Source organism: Prionailurus viverrinus, chromosome F2 (genome assembly GCF_022837055.1).
Source record: "Prionailurus viverrinus isolate Anna chromosome F2, UM_Priviv_1.0, whole genome shotgun sequence".
Lineage (NCBI taxonomy): Eukaryota > Metazoa > Chordata > Mammalia > Carnivora > Felidae > Prionailurus > Prionailurus viverrinus.
This window is the reverse complement of record NC_062578.1, coordinates 38,716,176-38,737,161: the sequence shown is the minus strand read 5'-3', so window position 1 is coordinate 38,737,161 and position 20,986 is coordinate 38,716,176. Positions and strand designations below refer to the sequence as shown.

General features: G+C 37.9%; 1 protein-coding gene and 1 long non-coding RNA gene across 5 annotated transcripts in view; one reads left to right on the top strand and one right to left on the bottom strand.

Annotated features, from left to right (window-relative positions):
* The window catches only part of LOC125156242 (uncharacterized), a 131,784-nt gene extending 128,703 nt beyond the window's left edge, over positions 1–3,081 (top strand). For both annotated transcript variants that reach the window (XR_007148504.1, XR_007148505.1), the window contains exon 5: positions 655–3,081. This is a non-coding gene — a long non-coding RNA (uncharacterized LOC125156242). The remainder of the gene's footprint in view (positions 1–654) is intronic.
* The window catches only part of SLC26A7 (solute carrier family 26 member 7), a 116,700-nt gene that overhangs the window by 46,528 nt on the left and 49,186 nt on the right, over positions 1–20,986 (bottom strand). For 2 of the 3 annotated variants that reach the window (XM_047841992.1, XM_047841993.1), the window contains 4 exons: positions 20,380–20,544; positions 6,462–6,614; positions 2,902–2,984; positions 617–764 (listed from right to left, as the gene is read on the bottom strand). In XM_047841992.1, the coding sequence (XP_047697948.1) occupies positions 617–764; positions 2,902–2,984; positions 6,462–6,614; positions 20,380–20,544 (549 nt within the window). Of the gene's footprint in view, positions 1–616; positions 765–2,901; positions 2,985–6,461; positions 6,615–20,379; positions 20,545–20,986 lie in introns of those variants that run through there. The other variant, XM_047841994.1, reaches the window with a different exon arrangement.

The following is a 20,986-nucleotide window of genomic DNA, read 5'->3' as shown; positions in this document are numbered from 1 at the left end:
TAGACACAGGTAATTTGCCATTCTTAACCACTATTCCACAGCTGTCCCTGTCGACCTGTGCAGGAACGTAGGGCCATAAGGCTTGAAAGAAGAAACTAGCACGAGCAGATTCAGAAATAGGATCAATAAAATTTTCATTCTTTGATATTCTTAGAGTAAACCCTTGTACCCTTTTGTTTTTTACTAACAAGAATAAGTAATATTAATGAGCACTGGGTGTTGTATGGAAACCAATTTGACAATACATTTTATATATTTAAAAAAATAGAAAGACAAAGAAAAAAAAGAATAAGTAATATTAGTGTTTTTGTTACTTTGAAATTCACGGGTTTTTTTTAAGTCAGAATGCAATGATAAATATATGTAGATTCCCTCCTATGATCAAAAAGGACATCAAGATGTCCCTCTTCCTAGGAGAAAAAATGATAAATTATAAACCAACCCATGAGGGCCAGATTTTCAGCTTTCTATGGATGATTTTTGAGATTTCTGTGTTCTATCCATTATTGTTATACACTTAGGAAAGTGACATTTTTCGTAAGTTCAACGTTCTCAGGATCTGAGTAAAGAGTACCATGATACAACAGGTGGGGAGAGGGGCTGGGGTATACTCCACCTGGTTGTCATCAACTGAATATTTGTATTTTTTGGCAGATCCTTGAGCAAGAGCCAGGGAGGCCACGTAGCCAACAAGTGCCACTCCAAAAGCTTCAGTGATTACTGCAGAGAGGACATTCATCGGGGGAGCTCTAGGTGGAGGGATTCTGTGGAAAGAAAAACCATGCTGAAGTCATCAACTTTCATGTAATTTCTGTAACAACTTGCAATGAATTCAACTGTGGTAATGACTATGAAGTTTACATAGAAAAAGTGAAACACCCATGTGAAAACCAAGCAGCCTTGCCCTGAGAAGCCCTTTGTTTTCAATATTACTTAGCAGAAAAGCAAAATCACAAGGATCGCCATGGTGACAGCTCCATGCGTCCATCAGGCATTTACGCCCAGGGAATTCAGGTTTTACACTACAGAAACTCTGACTCAAGGAAAATGTTCTGTACCAGAACAAAAGCAAATCTGGAGTGTTCTTTCATTCGAACTTTTCCAAATATTTAATTGGCAGGCGTTAGAGACTGTACTTCCTGCCCTGAGTACTACAGTGTTGTACAAACAATGGTTTATTGTGAGCTATAATTCTTGAGCTAATCCCTAACTTCGCCATTGAGTTCATAATCTTAATTATGTTTTTAACTCGATCCTTTCACAGTACACTATGCATCACATATGTGAAGAAAAACGTGGATAAAGGCTCCATCTACCCTCCGTTGTGAAATACAGGCCACAGTTAGCTGTTTCCCAGTTTTAAAGAACTGTTTAAATTATTTCTTTCAACTAATACCCAGCCATTGTCTTACTGTGTTTTGAAAAGCACTTGAGCCAAGGTATCATTGTTGATTTATATCCCTGATGATACTTTGGAAGACTTACTTCCTCTTCAAAAACAAACAAAAAATCCCTCTGGGGAAAAAGTAGGGACAAAAGGGAAGATAATTGATGTTGACTTAATACCTAGCATGAAAGTGGAATGTTCAACCCTTTCAATTAGCAGTTTCATTGTCTACACAACCCTAGACCAAGCGCCACTCATGCACTCTGGCAGAGAAAACATTTTAAGAAAGTTTAGGTAATGCATCTAAGTCACAAATCGAATGATAGAGCTGGGGTTCACCATCTCTTTTCAATGCCACACTCTTTCTATGATTCCTTGAGAATAGGTCTAGAAAGGTCATTCAAAATTAAGGAGAAATAAAGCAGTGGGGGAGAGGCATGATTTTTTTTTATCCACTAACTAAAGTTTACCCCCAAGAGAAATTGATCTCTAACATTACAGGCCCTAAGATATCTTAATATGATGTACAAAGTGTTGCCATTTCAGAGTACATGAATTTCTGTTTTCTAAAAACTGAGCTTGACTAATTATTAACAACAATAAGCTGACCCAGAAAGAAACAATAAGTTGACTTTTGAAGGTGGAAAAGTAGAGAATCCTGTAGAAAACCCAAGATGATTTAAATAATAACCTGTATCTACATAAAGGCTAAAGACAGTTGTTTTTTCTAATTATCTTGATAACCTCTGAGAATTTTTCTACGTTCTTCCATTTTAATGTAATTACAAACCAAAATTTTGGACTGGAAGATAAAAATACAGAGGACTCAACAACTGTAACTTTGCTGGACATTTATAAACACTGGTGTATATATAGCCCATTAAGAGGGAATAACCCATAACACACCCCTCTCTTCCCTAAGATGTCTTTATGTTCCTTCAGACTATATTTGGATCACGTTTTGCCCTTCAGGGTCAACATTTCACATTAACCTTCCTCTTGGTGTCCACAGGAAGGCTTTAAGAAACCTTCTCCGCTTTTACCCTCCCTCACCATTATACACCACCTAGGCCTATGTGCGGGGTTATTATTTCAGATGATGCTTCTGTACTTTTACTATGTATGAAGTGAAATAAAAATAGTCATAAGAATATGTGAGTGGAATAGGGAACAATAAATCCCAGGGGTGTGACCATAATTTGAAAATTCAATGTCCTCCTTTTTTCCCCAAATAATATTTTAGTAAATAATTTGCAAATCTTTCACCTGAAGTAAGGCTGTATGAGATAGTCATCAACTTCCCTACTAATAGGCAAACAGTTTATGAAGTTACTCTTTCTCCATATGTGTATTATTTCTTCCTATTATTTTCAAACAGAAATTAATTAGAATTTTGTCCTATAGAGAGCCTTTGAAAGAAATGAAATCCATAGCCACCTACCCCAAGTCCTTTCCTTCATCAAAACCAAACAAACCAACAAAAAAGGAAGAAAGAAAGAAAAAGACTACATTACCCTTTTGGAATATGACCAACTACTTCTAATCCATATGTGATTTCCATATTGGTACAATAACAAGCAAATGATGCAGCAATAATCTGTGTGGTTCCATTTGAAAAAAGAAAAAGAAAATTATTACTGGCCTCTCAAACACCTTGAAACTATTTTTAAAAGTAAACATTGTTCATGTGCCCCATGATTGTTAAGAGTCATGATGCAGTTGCACAGACTTAAAAATTAAGAAAACTTTAAAAATGAAAAAAATCCCTCTGAAATTTGTGAGCACTTGATTTGCAGCCTCAAAAGTTAAATGGCATCCAACAATATGGCTTTTCTAATATCCTTCCTGATGTGTCTATCCAATTATGTCTGATTTTGAAGGGGCGCAGAACAGAATATAGGCGTGTATGTGTGTGTACAGATACCACAACCAACCTAAATACCTGTGTCTCAGGACGTGAGGGAATGCCTTGTAACACAGCATGATTTCCCTCCATGACACCAACCTCTCAGGAGTTTGAGATATCGCATTAATATTTCTATATAGGTTAGTTGTCAGCGATGATTGACAGTCTCCTTGGGAAATTTTTAATTTTGAGCTTTCACTATTTCTTGAAGCAAAATATACTAGTTAATAACATGCTGGACTCACTGTTTTTAAAGTCACCTCCGTGGAATCGCAGGTGCCCTACACTCTGCTATATGACATATGATAAGCAAGGTGAGGTCTCCTCTGCCTGTGTGCATAATCACCTGTAAAAGGTATGTTCGGAACTCAGTTCAGCCTTTGTTTTTCCTACCATGCCACCCCCATGTTTTCCATCCATTTTCACGTTCTCTTGTCATTCTTCTGATAATTTTAGTAGGTACTAGAAATTTCACATGATTATGGTATCAGTTTAGATCTTACACACGACACTTTTTCTTTTTTGTCAAAAAGAGGAACACCAATTATCTATTTAAAGTACAAAGTTACCATATACATGGCCAGAAAAAAGGTTTAACAAAACCACACTAGCAAATTAAGGCATATTTGAAAATTAATGCCCAATAATATTATTTTGTAGGGATTTTTCCTATCTGTGTATTTCTGTTCTGTGATGATATTTAACCAAATTTATAGAGGGTTTTAAAATAACAAGTAAACTCACAAAGCAAAACAGCCTTGAGAATGTTTTTAAAAGGAAATAAAACTATGCAGATTATACTGTTAAACATAATAAATATTGTGATATAATAGTGTTTTCTGATGAAGACAGCAGTAGGTAAAAAGTCAGGCCTATTAGGTTAGAATCAGAAGTATTAACGTATTCGAAAATCCCTAAGACAATTAATAAATTTAATTGCTAATAATTTCCAAGAAATATTTACATCACGTCAGAAAATACTATGAGATATAAAAGAAAATATACCATAGGCACAAAATATTGGTTCCTTCTTGAAACTGGAAGAACACACAAGGTGGAGGACTTGTAGCCAATATTAAAATCAAGGAATCTAAGCCACTGAATTGGCTTCCAGACAACATCTTATTTCCTCACTGTATTTCTTTGACATGATTCAACTTCCTTTATCAGCCAAGTCATTGGTCCCTCTTCAATATTATTTTAGTATTATAGGTGTGTATAAGACACGCACTGCCCTTAGACTTGGGCAACATGGGATACATGTCCAGGCAGGTCCAGTGCTTTAGAGGGTTCTAATCTGGCCCTCCTCAACCTGTTGCCCTTCTCATACAAGGAGAGCTTTGTAGGGATGAAGGGATGTGTCCAACTCGCCTGTCCCGGTCTTTCTGGACGACACTTTGGATACTCAAGAATTGATGATTTCCTGCCCAAATGGCCCATGCCTGCTTTTGGAGTATCTCCCCCAGATTCACCCTCCCAACGTGGCCCATGAAAAGGCCAAGGGACAGTTCTGGTGTGGAAGAGTGAGGATGTGTTTGGAGTTTAGATAATGGGACAGGAATAGCCACACATATACATACGAATCTCTGTCCCACCTGCAGGGGACAGAGTCAGAGGAGGAAGAGGAGGGGCAGGCCAAAGAGCTGGCTGGCTCTCCCCAGGCTACCTTCTTCTGGCAGAACTGGAAGGAATGGGAGAATTCTCTATTCTGACCGTTCAAGGTAATCACTGTGGCGGTTTAGTCAAACTAGGAAAACAAAACCTGTTTTCTTTAACACGTTGGTCTATAACTTTTAAGTATTCAGGCCCGAATTAGCACTTTTACCTTGGCTCTTGCAAATATTAGGAGCAACCTTGTGTAAGAATTACCTCTCTCTCTCTCTCTCTCTCTCTCTCTCTCTCTATATATATATATATATATATATATATGGATAAAAGATACTTCTTACTAGTTTTGCATTGAATAAGTAATTTTTTTTTTATTACCAGCTAAAGGGCCTTGTTACCTAAGGTTTGGTTTCATTTTTTTGTTTTCATGCAACTTATGTAATAAAGCTTCCCAAAATATAATAAGATTTCTTAATACCTATAGGACTTTGGAATAAAATGGTATGTTTCACAGTTGTTGCTGTGAAAACTAATAATTATAGTACCCTCCACTTTTATGGCTTATTTGAAATACACACAAACACACACACATTATATTGATCACATATGTTACATGCATCTCCATAAATTATCAGGAGTATAGAATCATCCAAGGTCTAGCTATGGAGAGAGGCCATCCATCTCAGTTTTACAGAAATATGTCATAGTCCTCAGAGAGCTTCCAACGTGCTAAGCTTACATGTTTATGTAAACCTACACCACTTCAGCAATATGAATGAATATTTCAAGAGGTGAAATGATTTAGACACCTCTTGTCCTGTATGTGTATAACCCAAAGACCATTAAAAAACTACAGTCAGGTAATGATAGGTTAGTAGGCTGTGATTGTGTTAATATTTCATTTTCAACTTGTGCTTTGTTTAATTAAGAGTCCTCATTAGAGGCTCTTAAAATTTCAAAATGCAGTTTGTAATGCCATAAACCTTAATGTAAAGCATAATTCATTGCTTTGCCAGGTACAACAATGAAAAATATATTAGAGAACCAGGCCTGGCCCATGAAAATCATGAGTATCCTTTCAATAAAGCAAAATTAGGTCAGCAAAAAAGGTGTTAATAACTCTATCAATCACTAATGGACATTGGTCAACTGATAATACTTCTCTGCATATCGTACAGATGCCACATTAGTAGGATGGGGTATCACTTTTTATAGCTTTTAGGGAGAATCATTCCAGAGATCTTCTGAGTCTCACCCTTAGAAATGTCTTCTTATTTAAAATCTGAAGCTATATGTTCTATTATTTATGTAAAAAAAATTACAAGCATATGAGAAATGCTGTGTAAATTGAAAACATGTGTGCCTCCTTTTTTAAAAAGTATTGACTCAAAATGTTTCCTGTTCTTACATTAATGTATAGCCCTGCAAAATTAGCCTGACTTTAATGAGAGACAGGAATAGTTGTGGGTTACTGTAGACAATAGAGTGAACCTCTGCAGGTTACCCCAACAACTGGCAAGCACTGTAAGGCAGAAGGCTAAATGTTGATTTTATACTTACCAAAACTAAATCGACAGGAAGAACAACTTTAATTTTCCTTTTAAACTGTTCATTCAGCTCTTTAACCAGAACAAGCACCACGATGCTCAGCAAGGATAACAGCAGTGCTTCCAGTCGGACAGACTTGATGTTCTCAAAGACATATGCATAGATCTACAGTGATAAGGAAAAATACAAACAAATTTCAGGATCATCCACAATATACCAACATCGAAATCTGGCTCCAAATGAACTCAGTGATGTTTCAAAAAATATGTTAACGGATGGGGGGTGGAAACGTGGGATGTAAAGGGTGGCCAGTGCTGATCCAGAGCAAGTACATTTGCATGTACAAAATTGCTTTGCCCTTGATTCTCCCATTAAACTCAGTGTTTGCTCCTTCCTACATAAGGACATGGCTAGAGAGAATGACTCTTCTGGGTCTTTCCCAGGACACTTCAATGGGCAGAGTGCTAAAACTCATTACCTACATGCAGATTCATCAGTAAGAGCAGTAAGGGGACATAGGCTCTTCCTCAAATTTCAGGATCAAACATGCACTCGTACTTTAAATATCTATGGATACATCTGGAGAGTTAATAGCTCTGCATAAGGAGATATTTGCATTTATCTGTGTCTTCCAAATTCTCTCTTGCAAAGATATAGCACTTGTATAATTTTAAAGATTTTAAATAGACCTTAAATGCTTATCTTCAACATGTCCCTTAACTCCTCCTTCTGCTGGATCATGCTATAATTTTTATAAGCCCATTTCTGTTTGTCCACAACAAATTCTTCAAGTCATTTCAGGTGATCTAAACTAGCTTTCACTCTAGCTCACACGCTATTCTCACAGTAGCCCAACTTATTGGTTGGTACTTTGACCTCTCTTTTTAGTATCTCAAATATAATTTGACCACGACTAAAAATACTGGATCAAAATATTATGTATATAATGGATCAAAAGAGCTTACATAGACTATGTTCCTTAGCATCTCCTAAAATTCTGCTCAGCAGGTTTCCTAATTACAGGACCCTCTGGTCCAGTGATCAGGAACATACATGAGGGATGTTGTAAAGGAGGTGTAAAGGAGATTCATCAGGCTAGCTGAACCTCAATTCAATATGTTAAATGTTACCATTAACACCGTAACTCTTTCAAATAAATAAATAAAATAAACTCAGTGAAAATGGAGCCTCACTAAGTGAAAGGGATCAGGGTATAATGTAGGTAATCCAGAATTCCAGTTTAAAAACAAAACAACAACAGCAAAAACCAAAACACTACATGAATGATCAAATACATAAGGAATAATTAGCTTTACCTGTTATCTTTTTCATAGTATTCTATTTTATCCCACACTCTGAGGGTACTATAATCTCATAGTCACCTGCAGTGCAGACAGTATTTTTTCTGTCTCTTGGATGGTAATTGTTCACAGAATTCCTACAGCAAGTGAAGGAGCAGGTTCCACTTCTCATAGTCACCCCTTACTCCATGTCAAAGACTAAAATCCAAAACGCTACTCAGTGAAATATTTTCTATAGGATATGGGGTTAGGGGAATGTTAAAAAATTTTTGTCCAAATACATAGCTTTCTGATGATTAAAGGATAAAATTGAGAATATCTGGGGCACCTGGGTGGCTCAGTCGGTTGAGCGTCCGACTTCAGCTCAGGTCACGATCTCACGGTTCGTGAGTTCGAGCCCCGTGTCAGGCTCTGGGCTGATGGCTCAGAGCCTGAAGCCTGCTTCTGATTCTGTGTCTCCCTCTCTCTCTGCCCCTCCCCCATTCATGCTCTGTCTCTCTCTGTCTCGAAAATAAATAAACATTAAAAAAATTTAAAAAAAATTTAAGAAAAAAAAAATTGAGAATATCATTCAGATGATTTGTCAAGGAAAAACACAAGGATCCAAATGTTTTAAAACAGTTAGAGGATTATTCCTTCTGTTTCATGCATGGTATTAAAAGTATGCCCTTTTCCAAAGAAGACATCTAGATGGCCAAACAGACACATGAAAAGATGCCCAATGTCAGTCATCATCAGGGAAATACAAATGTAAACCACACTGAGATACCACCTCACACCAGAGTGGCTAAAATGAACAAATCAGGAAACTACAGATGCTGGCGAGGATGTGGAGAAATGGGAACCCTCTTACACTGTTGGTGGGAATGCATACTGGTGCAGCCACTCTGGAAAACAGTGTGGAGGTTCCTCAAAAAATTAAAAATAGATCTACCCCATGACCCAGGAATAGCACTGATAGGAATTTATCCAAGGGATACAGGAGTGCTGATTCATAGGGGCACATGTACCCCAATGCTTAAGGCAGCACTTTCAACAGTAGCCAAATTATGGAAAGGGCCTAAATGTCCATCAACTGACGAATGGATAAAGATGTGGTTTATATATACAATGGCATACTACTTGGCAATGAGAAAGAATGAAATCATGCCATTTGCAGCAACATGGATGGAACTGGAAGGTATTATGCTGCTTATTTCAAGTCAGTCAGAGAAGGACAGATATCAAATGTTTTCACTCATATGTGGATCCTGAGAAACTTAACAGAAGATCATGGGGGAGGGGAAGGGGAAAAATAGTTACAAACAGAGAGGGAGAGAAGCAAATCATAAGAGACTCTTAAATACAGAGAACAAACTGAGGGTGGACGGGGGTGGTGGGGAGAGGGGAAATGGGTGATGGGCACTGAGGAGGGCACTTGCTGGGTTGAGCACTGGGTGTTGTATGTAAGCGATAAACCACAGGAATCTACCCGTGGTACATTCCAAGAGCACACTTTACACAGTATGTTAGCCAAGTCGACAACAAATTATATTAAGAAACTAATAATAATAAATTAAAAAATAAAAAAAATAAAAGTATGCCATGAGAGTGCCTATACAAGAAAGGGGAGAAATTTACTAAACTCCAAGCCATACCAAACTTGCTGTAATATGCGTTTTGAGAACATGTGTTTGCAGTAATAAAAATGACCACCCCAGAATGAAAGGAATGACAAAACAAAACAAAAACAAAACAAAACAAAACAACAAGAACAACAAAAACCAGGGTTTTTATTGTCTGTCTGAGTTAAACTACAACTTGTAGAACAAAGCACATCCCACAAGATGCTCCAGAAGAACACGGGGGCGGGCAAAGTTTTGCTAGAACCAGCATGAAGAACACAACAGAAAAGCAGGCTGATGAGGAGCGTCATCTAATGACTGTCATGTGGACCCACACAAAGAAGTCACAGCTAAAGTCAGCTTGTAGGCAACGAGTGGCATATGGGGACAGAGATAGGAATAGGGATAGGGATACACATATACACACACATACTTACACATATTTACATATGTTCATTTAATGCAAGTCTAGGCATCCTAAGTACACATTAAAATTTCTCATTTCTCATATAAATCCAGTCATCTTAGAATGCTATCACACACTAAGCTTCAGTAGATAAAAATTCCTATTGAAGATCAACTTCACTTCTCAGACCTCTGAGGATCAAAGACAGTTTATATGTGTACAGATAAATAAATAAGCTATTTCATCACAGCTGACCAAACTGTTTAATAAAATAGGAGTTTAGCTCATTTTGAAACTATAATACTAGTTCTCTAAATGGACCATTTACTATAACGTGACATAATATGAAAAATATCCTTTTGGGATGAGCACTGCGTGCTGTATGGAAACCAATTTGACAATAAATTTCATATATTGAAAAAAATGAAAAATATCCATATGTATAAACAAATCCATTTTGAGGTATTTTAAGGAATAAAAACAGACTATTCATAATACACCTATTGTTTCTTATGTTCTTTACTGAAGCACTCACTAAACATTTGCGCACACACTCAAATTTATTTATATAATGTGTTTTTATCTGATCTGATCATTCTTAAGGTTTTATTGATGGATTCTCAACTTCTAGAATAGTGTCTGGTTGAGAGACACTAAACAAATATCGTTGAATGAATAAATACTTTGGCCTAATGTAGTAAAAATAATCATAAATCTGTAAAGAGGAGATTTTACTCTGAATAAGCAGAATGATGAAGAGAGGCAGGACCCAGACTCTTCTTTCCTCACCATCAATACCTGATCTACATCATATTAAGGGTATTTGTAGTTATCATTTATTTATTCTGTCAACATGTTTGTGTACAAGGCCTGGATCTAAATGTTAAAGCTACCGTTGCAGTAAATTTCAAGTAATTGATTTTTTATATCTGCTATCTGATCCCGATAATCAGATTTTTAATAACTCCACTTTTTTAAGAATGAAGCAAAATCTAAAGCTAAAAAAAAAAAATCATATTCAGGATTTAGTTAAGGGGGTCATACCCTTTCAACAGTTTCACATTTATACAACTGTTACTGAAGTTCTGAACAAGGCCCTGTAAAGAAATACTTATAAATGAAGAAAAATCTAAATGATATCCATTTTGTTAAACTTAATAAGGCAAAGAGAAAGATCTTAACTTTTTAGAAATACTAATAGTATTCAAAACTAAATGGACTTTCGGGACGCCTGGGTGTCTCCGTTGGTTAAGCATCTGACTCTTGATTCTGGCTCAGGTCATGTTCTCATGGTTCGTGAGTTTGAGCTCTCATTGGGCTACAGGCTGACAGTATGGAGCCTGCTTAGGATTCACTCTCTCCATCTCTCTCTGTCCCTCCCCTGCTTGCACTCACGCTCTCTGTCTCTGTCTCTCTCTCTCTCTCTCTCAAAATAAATAAATGAACATTTTTTTAAAAAAAATTAAGAAAACACAAACTAAATGGACTTTCTGTCCAATACTCAATTAACTAGAAAATTCTATCAACCAATTAACAGAAAATTCAGTCAACCAAAATATCCTTTTTGCCAGCATTCTGGTTGCTTTAGGTTTTGCAGTAATGAAATCTCCATGACAGAAAAAAAGGATTTTAATGTTTTAAGTATATAATGCTTCATCGACAACTCTTCAGTAGCAGCAATGAGTATATTTCTGAACTATCTACAAAGGGACCACACGGAATATGCTAATATACATTTCTATGCCAAAAAGAATATATAAACCCTTTAGTACTATTATTTGTTGTTCCTGTGCTATTTTTGTGTTAGGAATCTGTCATAAATCACTTTCTGTTTCACTACAGAAACAACAGAGTGATAGTACAATCAGCAAACCTTAATAAATCTGTCAGTATGCTACTCTATAATAGGTAGAAAGTACTAATCTGTAATCCACGGGTCTTGATTCCCCCTATATGACTTTGAGTCTATCATTAAGCACAAAACCAAGAATCCATCTAGAAAAAAATAGTAACATTCATAAATGCTTGCTACCATGTGTTCAGCCTGTGGTCTGAAAACACATGTGGCATCATCTGTGCACAGACATATATTTAAAATCCATCAAGCGCACTTATAAGAGACAGAAGAGAAGAAGACACGAACATAGAGTGGAAGGCTTTGTGGTAACAGAGGCACAGTGTGGTGTGATGCATCCAGGAGCCAAGGAATGTGCAGAGCCACCAGAAGCTGGAAGACAAGGAAGGTTTCCCCCTAGAACCTCCAGAGAGAGCGTGGCCAGGCTAGTGTCTTGATTTTGGACTTCTGGACTCGAATATGAGAATAGATTTCTGTGGTTAAGCCACCAGGTTCCTGGCAAACTGCAATAGTTTTCACAGGACACTAACATAGTCATCAAGTCAAACGCTTCTCATTGCTGAGATAACTCAAAGAGGGTGTCAGGGACTCAGCTGTGCTCCCCTAAAATTCATAAGCTGAGGCCCTAACCTCCAGTACCTCATAATGTGACTATACATGGAAAGAGGGCCTCTAAAGAGGTAATTACATGAAAATGAGGCCATTAGCATGGGCCCTTAGTCCAATCTGACCGGTGTCCTTATAAAAGGAGGACACACCAGCGATATGCACGCACAGAGGGAAGACCAGGTGAAGAAGCAAGAGGGTGGCCATCCGCAAGCCAAGGAGAGAGGCCCCAGAGGAAACCACCTGTCCCGGTATCTTGATGATTGATGTCCAGCCTCCAGAGCTGTGGGAAAATCCACGTTTGTAGTTTGATCCATCTAACTGTGGCGGCTTGTTACAGGTGCCCTGGCAGCCTGCCACAGAGGTACGGGTGACTCAGATCTTTTCCCTTTGGAACTTCATATATACCCTAGTTAATCACCCTCTCTTCCAGTTAACTAAGATAGAAGTATTTTTAAGACAGAAAGTGAAACTAAACAGAAAGCTTTTAGTAACAATCACTACATGATTAACACCATTAAGAGAGACAGCCAGCTGATGTAAGCATCTCTCCCAGATAACAAGGCATGGCGGATAGCTGTGGTAAGGATCTCAACAAAAGTGCCTAACAAAGGCAGTATTTAGAAGACACTTGTCAGAGCCCCAAAGGCCTCAATAATCAAGCAGCTGAACAGACTCATTCTGTAGATGTGGAAATCCAGGCTGTAAAGATTCATGACTTACTAGGTGACTTGGCTTGCAAGTGACAGAGTCGGGGCTGCAATGCAGATGCCCCGAAGCTTAGACCAGCACATTTACCAGTTTACCAGTGACTCACTCACTACTCCTCTCTTCCAGTCCAGCATACAATTTTTCCAAACTTTCCTGGTGCTTCCTGTTTTCCTTGGAATGGCAACACCACCCCTTTGAAGGGGAGACCACCATGGCACATGCAGTCTTTGATTTTGGTTGTTAGTGGTGGGATGTCGAGGTACCTGGCCGCAACTCAGGCAAACCAGCCCTTCTCACTCCTGGCCCTGCATCTTTGACATCAGTAGCAGAATCATGCAAGGCAAGCGAGAAAGCCTTCCAACTTGATTCTAAAAGCTGCGAGTACAAGGACCGCAACTGTTTTTTCTTAACATATGCATATCTGGTGAAAGCCTCCTTGCATCCATACAGTGCATTCACCTTAACTCCTTCTTACCACCCTAAATGGAGAGGAATTTTCACATTTTTGCTATCACAAGCGATGTGGGGAGGGAAATTTGCGGGAGAAAGAATGGGAGAGACTGTTTCAATATCATCACTTTCTAGAAGAGTGGGAGAATTAACATTTCTAGGCACGAGGCTAGCCATCTTATGTGCAATGACTCATTTAATTTCCCAATTAATAAAAGGTGAGTCTTATCATTTCTCCTTCACTTGTCACGTTACCCACATTCAATTACACAACCTGGCTTCCTTCATTAACATTATCTGAGATGATTCTGTTCACCAGTCTGCCTATTCCTGCCCTACTTCCTGCCCTTTCAGTATTTCAATAAAACTCCATGGGAACAGGAATATTATTTTTCAAAGGCATCCTCAATGCCTATGAGGCAGTTAGTTAATATTTACTAAGGAAATCAATTCTAGTGGTTCTTGACTCAAGGATGCACACTAATCTCTTCCCGTCCACGTGTAGTTTGGAAAATCTCCCCAGATTAGTCTGTTGAACATTTTTGATTTTGAAGCCTCACACTTAGTCCAACTCTCCCATCTGGCAGGTGACGAGACTGAAGTCTGCTGTCAGCCCCGGCGTTTTTTTGTTTTTTTTTTTTTCTGACTTTTGTTCTTAAAGTCAGCTTTCACCTCCTTGGGACCTTTAAACATGACCTACAATTGCCCAGACATGCCCTCTCCCTGCTCCAACTCACTTTCAACTTTATTATGTTTGAATCCCACCTCCAAGCAGATATAGATTTTGCTTAGGGATCCCTAAAGCCATCTCCAATCCCTCCAAAATTGATGCTGGTACTCGTTCTCCCTGTTCTTAGGAATTTGATGTCTCCTATAAACTTTGCCTGCATATCATTATATCATTAAACATTCTGAGATAAGCATTGTTAAATCAAATGCCTCAAATCCCTCTACATCCTAAAGTAGCACAAACAGAAAGACAACAGAAATATGAAGCTGAAAATGTAACCCTAGGCTGTATTTTCATGAGTACAAACAAGACCTCAAAAGGAAGAAAGAAAACACAACACTCTATTATTTTTTACATAATTATATGCAAACTTCTCATCAATAAGTGATTCTCACACTGGGCATAAATCCATTCAGTATTGCTTTAAGGGATAAATGAAGTCTGCAACCAAAATGTGAACTAGGGGAAGTATGGTGTGTTAGACATAAGAGACAACATTGGGTACACGAAACTCACAACATGCACAACCAAGCTTGCCACAGCCCAGGTGGCATCCAGCCATCGCTTGTTTAGAACACTAAGTTTAAGTTGAATTACTTGAGCATGGATTTTGGAGTGCTGCATTTTTCAGTGAATTGTGGGGGATAGAGAGAGCTTAACCCAAGATGGTCGAGTGGCAAAAATAGTTGCCCTCTGCTTTAGAATTGTAAAGCAACCTTTGTTGCAAATACCCATATAATTGTTCCGTACCCAAGTTAAACCTGCCACATTTTCTATCCCCTGCATTGCTGATTGAATCAAGCTGCAGATGAACATTCATTTTCTTTCCCTTCAATTTATTCTGTCCATTTTTCAGAGTATATTGAACATCCCTGCAATTCACAATAGACATGTCACAATAACTGCAGAGAAAACATAGGCTTTCATAAACCATCAAAGTGTGTTCTTGATTCAGAATTCCCAGAGGGCTTAGGCCTTCAAAGTAGATTTATTCTCTACATATAAACCTCATTTGTACATATTTAATTGTGATCTCATTCTCTATTTAAAAAAAAAAAGTTTCATTGGCTCCGATTTCCTTCTGACGTTTCTATCCCATTTCATTAACATTCTTGGTTCCTGCTTTGCAGCCTTCAGGGATGTTCACACTAGAAAAGTGCTTCGCTTGTACTTCAGGGATGGGGGCAGGAATGAAACTGTTTTTCAGTTTTGAAACTCCTCATATTTAAGAAAGGAAATAAAAACTTCCAAAAAGGGTAGTTGAATATATTGCCAAGCTTGACTTGTGCTCTCTGGTTTAATGTACAGAACTGCACATAATTATTTAGAACAGTACTCATATAAAGCCATGCCAGTGAAACTAACTTTGCCAAATTTATCATATGTTGCTACAGGCCGAGACACTGGCGCCATCTCAAAGAAATCCACATGTGCTAATATGAACTAGGAATTTTTGTAATTTTTATTGTGCCTTTTGGGGAAACATCCTTTCTAATAAAAGGATACATTATCATTTCTCAGTTAAAAAAATTTATTCTAGAGAAGCATTAAACTTTCCCTCTTATCTGTTTAGGGAACCAACTATCAGTCAAATATTTGAATCTTAAGAACAACAGGAATGAAACAATGTAACTGGTGAGCCAGAGTCCCAAGACAGAATTGACCTTCGTAATCTTATTGCTTCTGCTTAGTTTTAAATATATTCCAGCAGTGTTTATAACTTATTAAGCGAGTTTATAACCGTTGGGGATGGTGAGCTGAATAGATGGAAATATTTTTCAATGAAAATAAACTAAAAATCAGAATTTCTTCAATTCTGATGACTAACCCTTATTAAGAGCAGATATAGTTATTTTTTAAAGTTTTATGAATTTCGAAGTCATATTTCTAAGTTGCAAAAAGAGAAGTAAGTTTGTTTTGCTATTTAGCTTTGATTATTTGATTGAGTCCTCCGCAGATTATAGGAAAAGTATCTATTATTATTCTATTATTATTAATAGATAACAGTATCTATTACATAAGTAGCACTTTAAAAAAAATCTTAGTTATATCCAATATGAATTACTAGTATAAAGATAATGGCTTCTATTTAATGAACACTTATTTTGTTCCAGAAATTTCATTTAGGAAATGACTCCCAATAGGTATAATTATCACCAATTTATAGAGCAGGAGCCAAAGATACTTAGTCATTTGGTCAAAGCCAGAGTTCTGATCTGAATCTGGGCTTTTAAAATTCTAAAGTTCTTTCTCCTGTTGCCTCTTTGTAAGGAAAAGAAAAGATAGATCAATTAGTGTCTACTTGATTGTATGGGTCCTAATAAAATCACCAGAGCTAAAAGTTAAATCAGAGAAAAAAACTGATATTTACCCACTCCTTTAAAGATCATTAAGAAACAGCCATAATTTAAATTCATTAGAAGTATATGAATTTAGAGATAAAACTTGCAGAACAAAGGGAAAAGTAAAGCATTATGTGTGAAGGGATTTAGGAAGGCAAAAAAAAAAAAAGATGAATTAGGCCTAATTCCATCCACTTATTATTGGAAATATAGGAGCATCATAATAGTGTTCCAGAGGATCCATTTGCATAGAAAGACCCTAGAAATTCCAAGGCACTCAAAAAGCTTTAGTGGGGTTTAACACTTCTGGGAGAGCCCCTCATCTTACGAAGCTGGGTAACAGTTTTCAGGTAGAAGAGAAAAAGTGGTCTAACTATTGAGCTTAGCTAGCATGGGTCGCATGTGATCTACAGACACAGAAAACGGAAATGCATTAGGGCATATCTCCTTCTTAAGACCTGCCAGAGACCTTTCCTATAATCTGACAGGGCAGAAGTGAGCACAGTACCAGCACCTGTATCTGATTCAAATTGTTCTCTAAAAGTGTTCTGCATGGGGCGCCTGGGTTTGTTGGTTAAGGGTCTGACTTTGGCTCAGGTCATGATCTCAGGGTTGATAAGTTTGAGTCCCACATAGGGCTCTGAACTGTTAGTGCAGAGCCGGCTTGGGATTTTCTGTCTCTCTCTCTCTCTGTCCCCTTCTCCACTTGCACTCTCTCTCTCTCTCTCTCTCAGAATAAATAAACTTACAAAAATAAAAATAAAAATGTTCTGCTGAGGCAAGAACATCAACCAGCCCAGAGCAACCAAAGGGATGGAGATTTTGCACAGAATCAGGCATCGTCCAGGTAGAAGACACTGAGAAGCCAAACTTACAGTGACCTCAGAACAGGATAAGGGCAGAAGGCTGTGTTTTCTCTCAAAGCTGATATTAAGGATTGCTACTACCAGAATTAACATTTTGATTGGCCAAACTTGCGTTCTTTTAAGAAAGATGAGGGTTCTAGCTGAGAAAATTAGCAGTGATAACTGGCTCCTTGTGCAAGAACCTCAAATGGTCTAGATATTAATTTATGTCCCAAATAATATCTTTATCTCCCATCAGCCTGAGGCTTTCAAAAAGGATATAACAGTTGCAAAAGCTCAGAGGTCGGAAGCACAGTCGGAGTGAAAAATCCCCCAAATGTGTTAATCGCTCTCCTCTGGGTTCTCTGACCAAGTGACCAAGGCCTCCATTTTGTCCTCTGTTCTATCGTTCTGTGCTGAGCTCAGCTCTGCTCCTTCACATCCCACCCACATGATGCAGGGGCGAGTTCAGAGGACACATTATCATCATCAGATTCTTCAGCCTAACTACACCAAACCTCACTTTGCAGATGTCCCAGTATAACCTACACATGATGCACAACTTATTTCTTGATCTTTATAAAGCTCAGACTGCCACGATTTTTGACGTTAAAATGTCCCTATTCATTTCAAAACACCGGCGAAGAATCCAGGCACCATTCCAACCTAGGAGCCTAAACGCTGGAGGACTCTGTGACATTGAAAAGCAAGAGCAACTTTCTTCATTTTCCCTCAACACACAGCACAGCAACTTCCACCAACGGAATAGTGTGAATTTAAAGTCAGACACCTGCAACAATTTTTAGATCTGATTCTCTTTCATTGTGAGAACTTAACCCCGCCCCAAAAAGCCACATGGTATTTCACCCACAAAGTAAAGACTAATTCGCTTGCAGTTTTCCTCACAAGAAAACAGGATGGGAAACAAAATCATACGCAAAACCCTTTAAGGTAGCATTTTAGGCACACTGCCGTGAGAAAAGCAAGCTGAAAGGCTAAATGTCATTCCCATATCCGGCTACCCTGCTTCCGTTAACAGAACCAGGAAAAGGAAGGATGATTATTTGTGTAGGTGAATAGTGACTGAAGAGGCTAATTTGTAACCCGCTCACATTTCCTTTCACCTCACGTGCACAGAGGAGCACCCCATTCAAGGAGGTCAAGGCAGAATCTAGTGCTGATGTGGTTCTGTGGGGTAGACCTGGCGTCACCAAGTCTTTACTCCACCGGTCACCTGACAGCTTACAGCTACTTTGGTCTGCTCTTGTTTGTACTGGAGCATGGAATTATGTTGCCTCCAGGCTCTGTTCCAGTGTTCTTGTTTCAGTTTTAAGCTTTCTTATAATGAATGAATCACTGAGCAGGATATTACCTACATAACAAAAATTCAGGACCAGCGCCCAGCTCCGTCTTGCCAATTGTTATTGTTTATTGACCACTTTACCAGTTAATCAGAAAAACACACATTTAAGTAGATAAATACTCCTACTTTTCACAGACCAAAATGGCGAATTTTAAAACCAGTAACAATCAGAGTTGATGATGATAGAATGAGAGTGCAATATTCATTAGCACAACTTTTTAGATTGAAATTTGGCAAAAAAAAAAAAAAAAAGAAAAAAAAGAAAAAAACAAATTACACCCTTTCAATCTGGTAATTCCATCACTAGGAATTTATCCTAATGAAATAATTGGTGATGCAGATCATAACACACAAATAACGAAGATCCTCATAAGGCTGTGTATAATACTGTGTATAAGACTGAAACACGACAAACCACCTCAACATCAGGGATTCGATAAAGAAATTACTGTACTTCCGTATGTTAACATTTAGCCTTTAAGATCAAGAAAATTGAGGGTAGGAATACCCTCATTATAAAACATTAATGTTATTTAGCATACAGTATTACACTGTGGGAGCTCCAAATATGCCACCCCAAAATATGCCACCTCAAAATAAGCCTCTTTGACATTAGGATTATTTTCAGCTTATTATCTGGAGAAACAGCAGACGCAAGGAAGCTCTGAAGAGTACAAATTACCCCTTTGTAAGAGAAATTTACATTTATAAAGGAAATGTCCCTTTGTAAGGTGTCTCTCTCTGGGTACTAAGAAGGAAAGGAGGACTCTAAATCACAAGAAACTCTTATCAATGGAGAAGGTGCAACTTAGCATCTGCACAGCAAACCTTATCCTTGTTTATAGTACTTTTCATGGTCCCCTTCCCATAACTTGCCTCCCCACACTCTCTTCCTGGGTTTTAGGTGAAGATGGTATTTATGCCCAAGTTCTGGCCCCCTCTTTTGAGTTACTCATCTCTGAGTTTCTCCCATGTATGTATGAGATATACATGGTAATAAACTTGTTGGTTTTCTCTTGTTAATCTATTTTTTGTTAGAGGGCCCACAGCTCAGAACCTAGAGAGTAGAAAGAAATGTTTTTTTCTTCCTCTACCACATAAAATTAAGTAAAAGGAAGTTTCATTGCCCTCAAGTTTATTAACCAGACATTCATTTTCTTCTAAAGCTCCCATAGGATGTGACTTCCTGAGTGGTCATAGATTTTAGGTCAGCTTCAAAAAGACACAAAAACAATGGAGTAGTATTAGGATAACATCTTGAAACTGGCCCTAGGTTCCTTTCTCTGTTCAAATGACTTTTAATAACTGTCTGCTATTGGGGCTTCAGCCACCAATTCTTGACCAGGCCTGTGATTTGAGCCAAACCAGAGTTCACAACACTGAATGAATGTGGTCGAGCGTACTGCAGTTAAACTGGGCCACAACCCCAGTAGATGGCTGCCATGAGAAGTTGGCAACATATCTGACTCTCAAAAAAATTCCAGTTATTTTTTCCTAATCATGACCCCAAATTATACCATACTCAACTGTTGTACAGAATTTCTTCCAAAATCAGTAGAATTTGTTCAACTAGTTTTGTATCCTAAATCACACTTCAAGTATCCTAAAAGACTGTATTTAAACCTAAGGTCCTTCAACACAGTATTAGAATTAACCAGATTCTACTTTGTGAAACACACTCCCAAAACACACGAACAAAGACATATGGGAAACTCACGTAAAAGAATCCAAGTGGTCCAGAGATATATGGCATTTTCATTCCCAAGAGATACTTGACTTGTGAAGTCACGACGTGGGTGGCAGCTCCAGTTGTCATGGCACTGATCACAGGCTCCGTAAGCAGGAATGTGGCACTGCCCAGCTGTAGCACAAACATGGCCACCTAAGAGGACAAAGGAAAATGACATTTCCCCAGGTTCCTAGAGGAATTACTACCTGACACGTTTTCATTTTCATTTCTCACAGACGTAGAGAACCGATGTGAAATGGGTTTCTTAAATTGTATATATCCAGTATCTTGAGTTTTCTTGAGAACATAACTAGGTTCCAAGGCTTTCCAAATGTTATTGGGTACAGTGTAATTGCTTCGGTTAAAGTGAACACGTTTTGTTCCCCTGAATATTGACTTTTCCTTTTTTCTCTATTCCTCATCATATAAGTCATAAAAAAGGGAAATATACTCGAATCGGTTCGTATATGGGGCTCTGTGGAGAAAAATTAAATTTGCATTTATCATACTTTAAAAAAAATTTCAGAATTTAAAAGAAATTTCAGAATTTCACTACCCCACACCCAGTAGGTTTAAAATCTCAAAAGCAATGAAG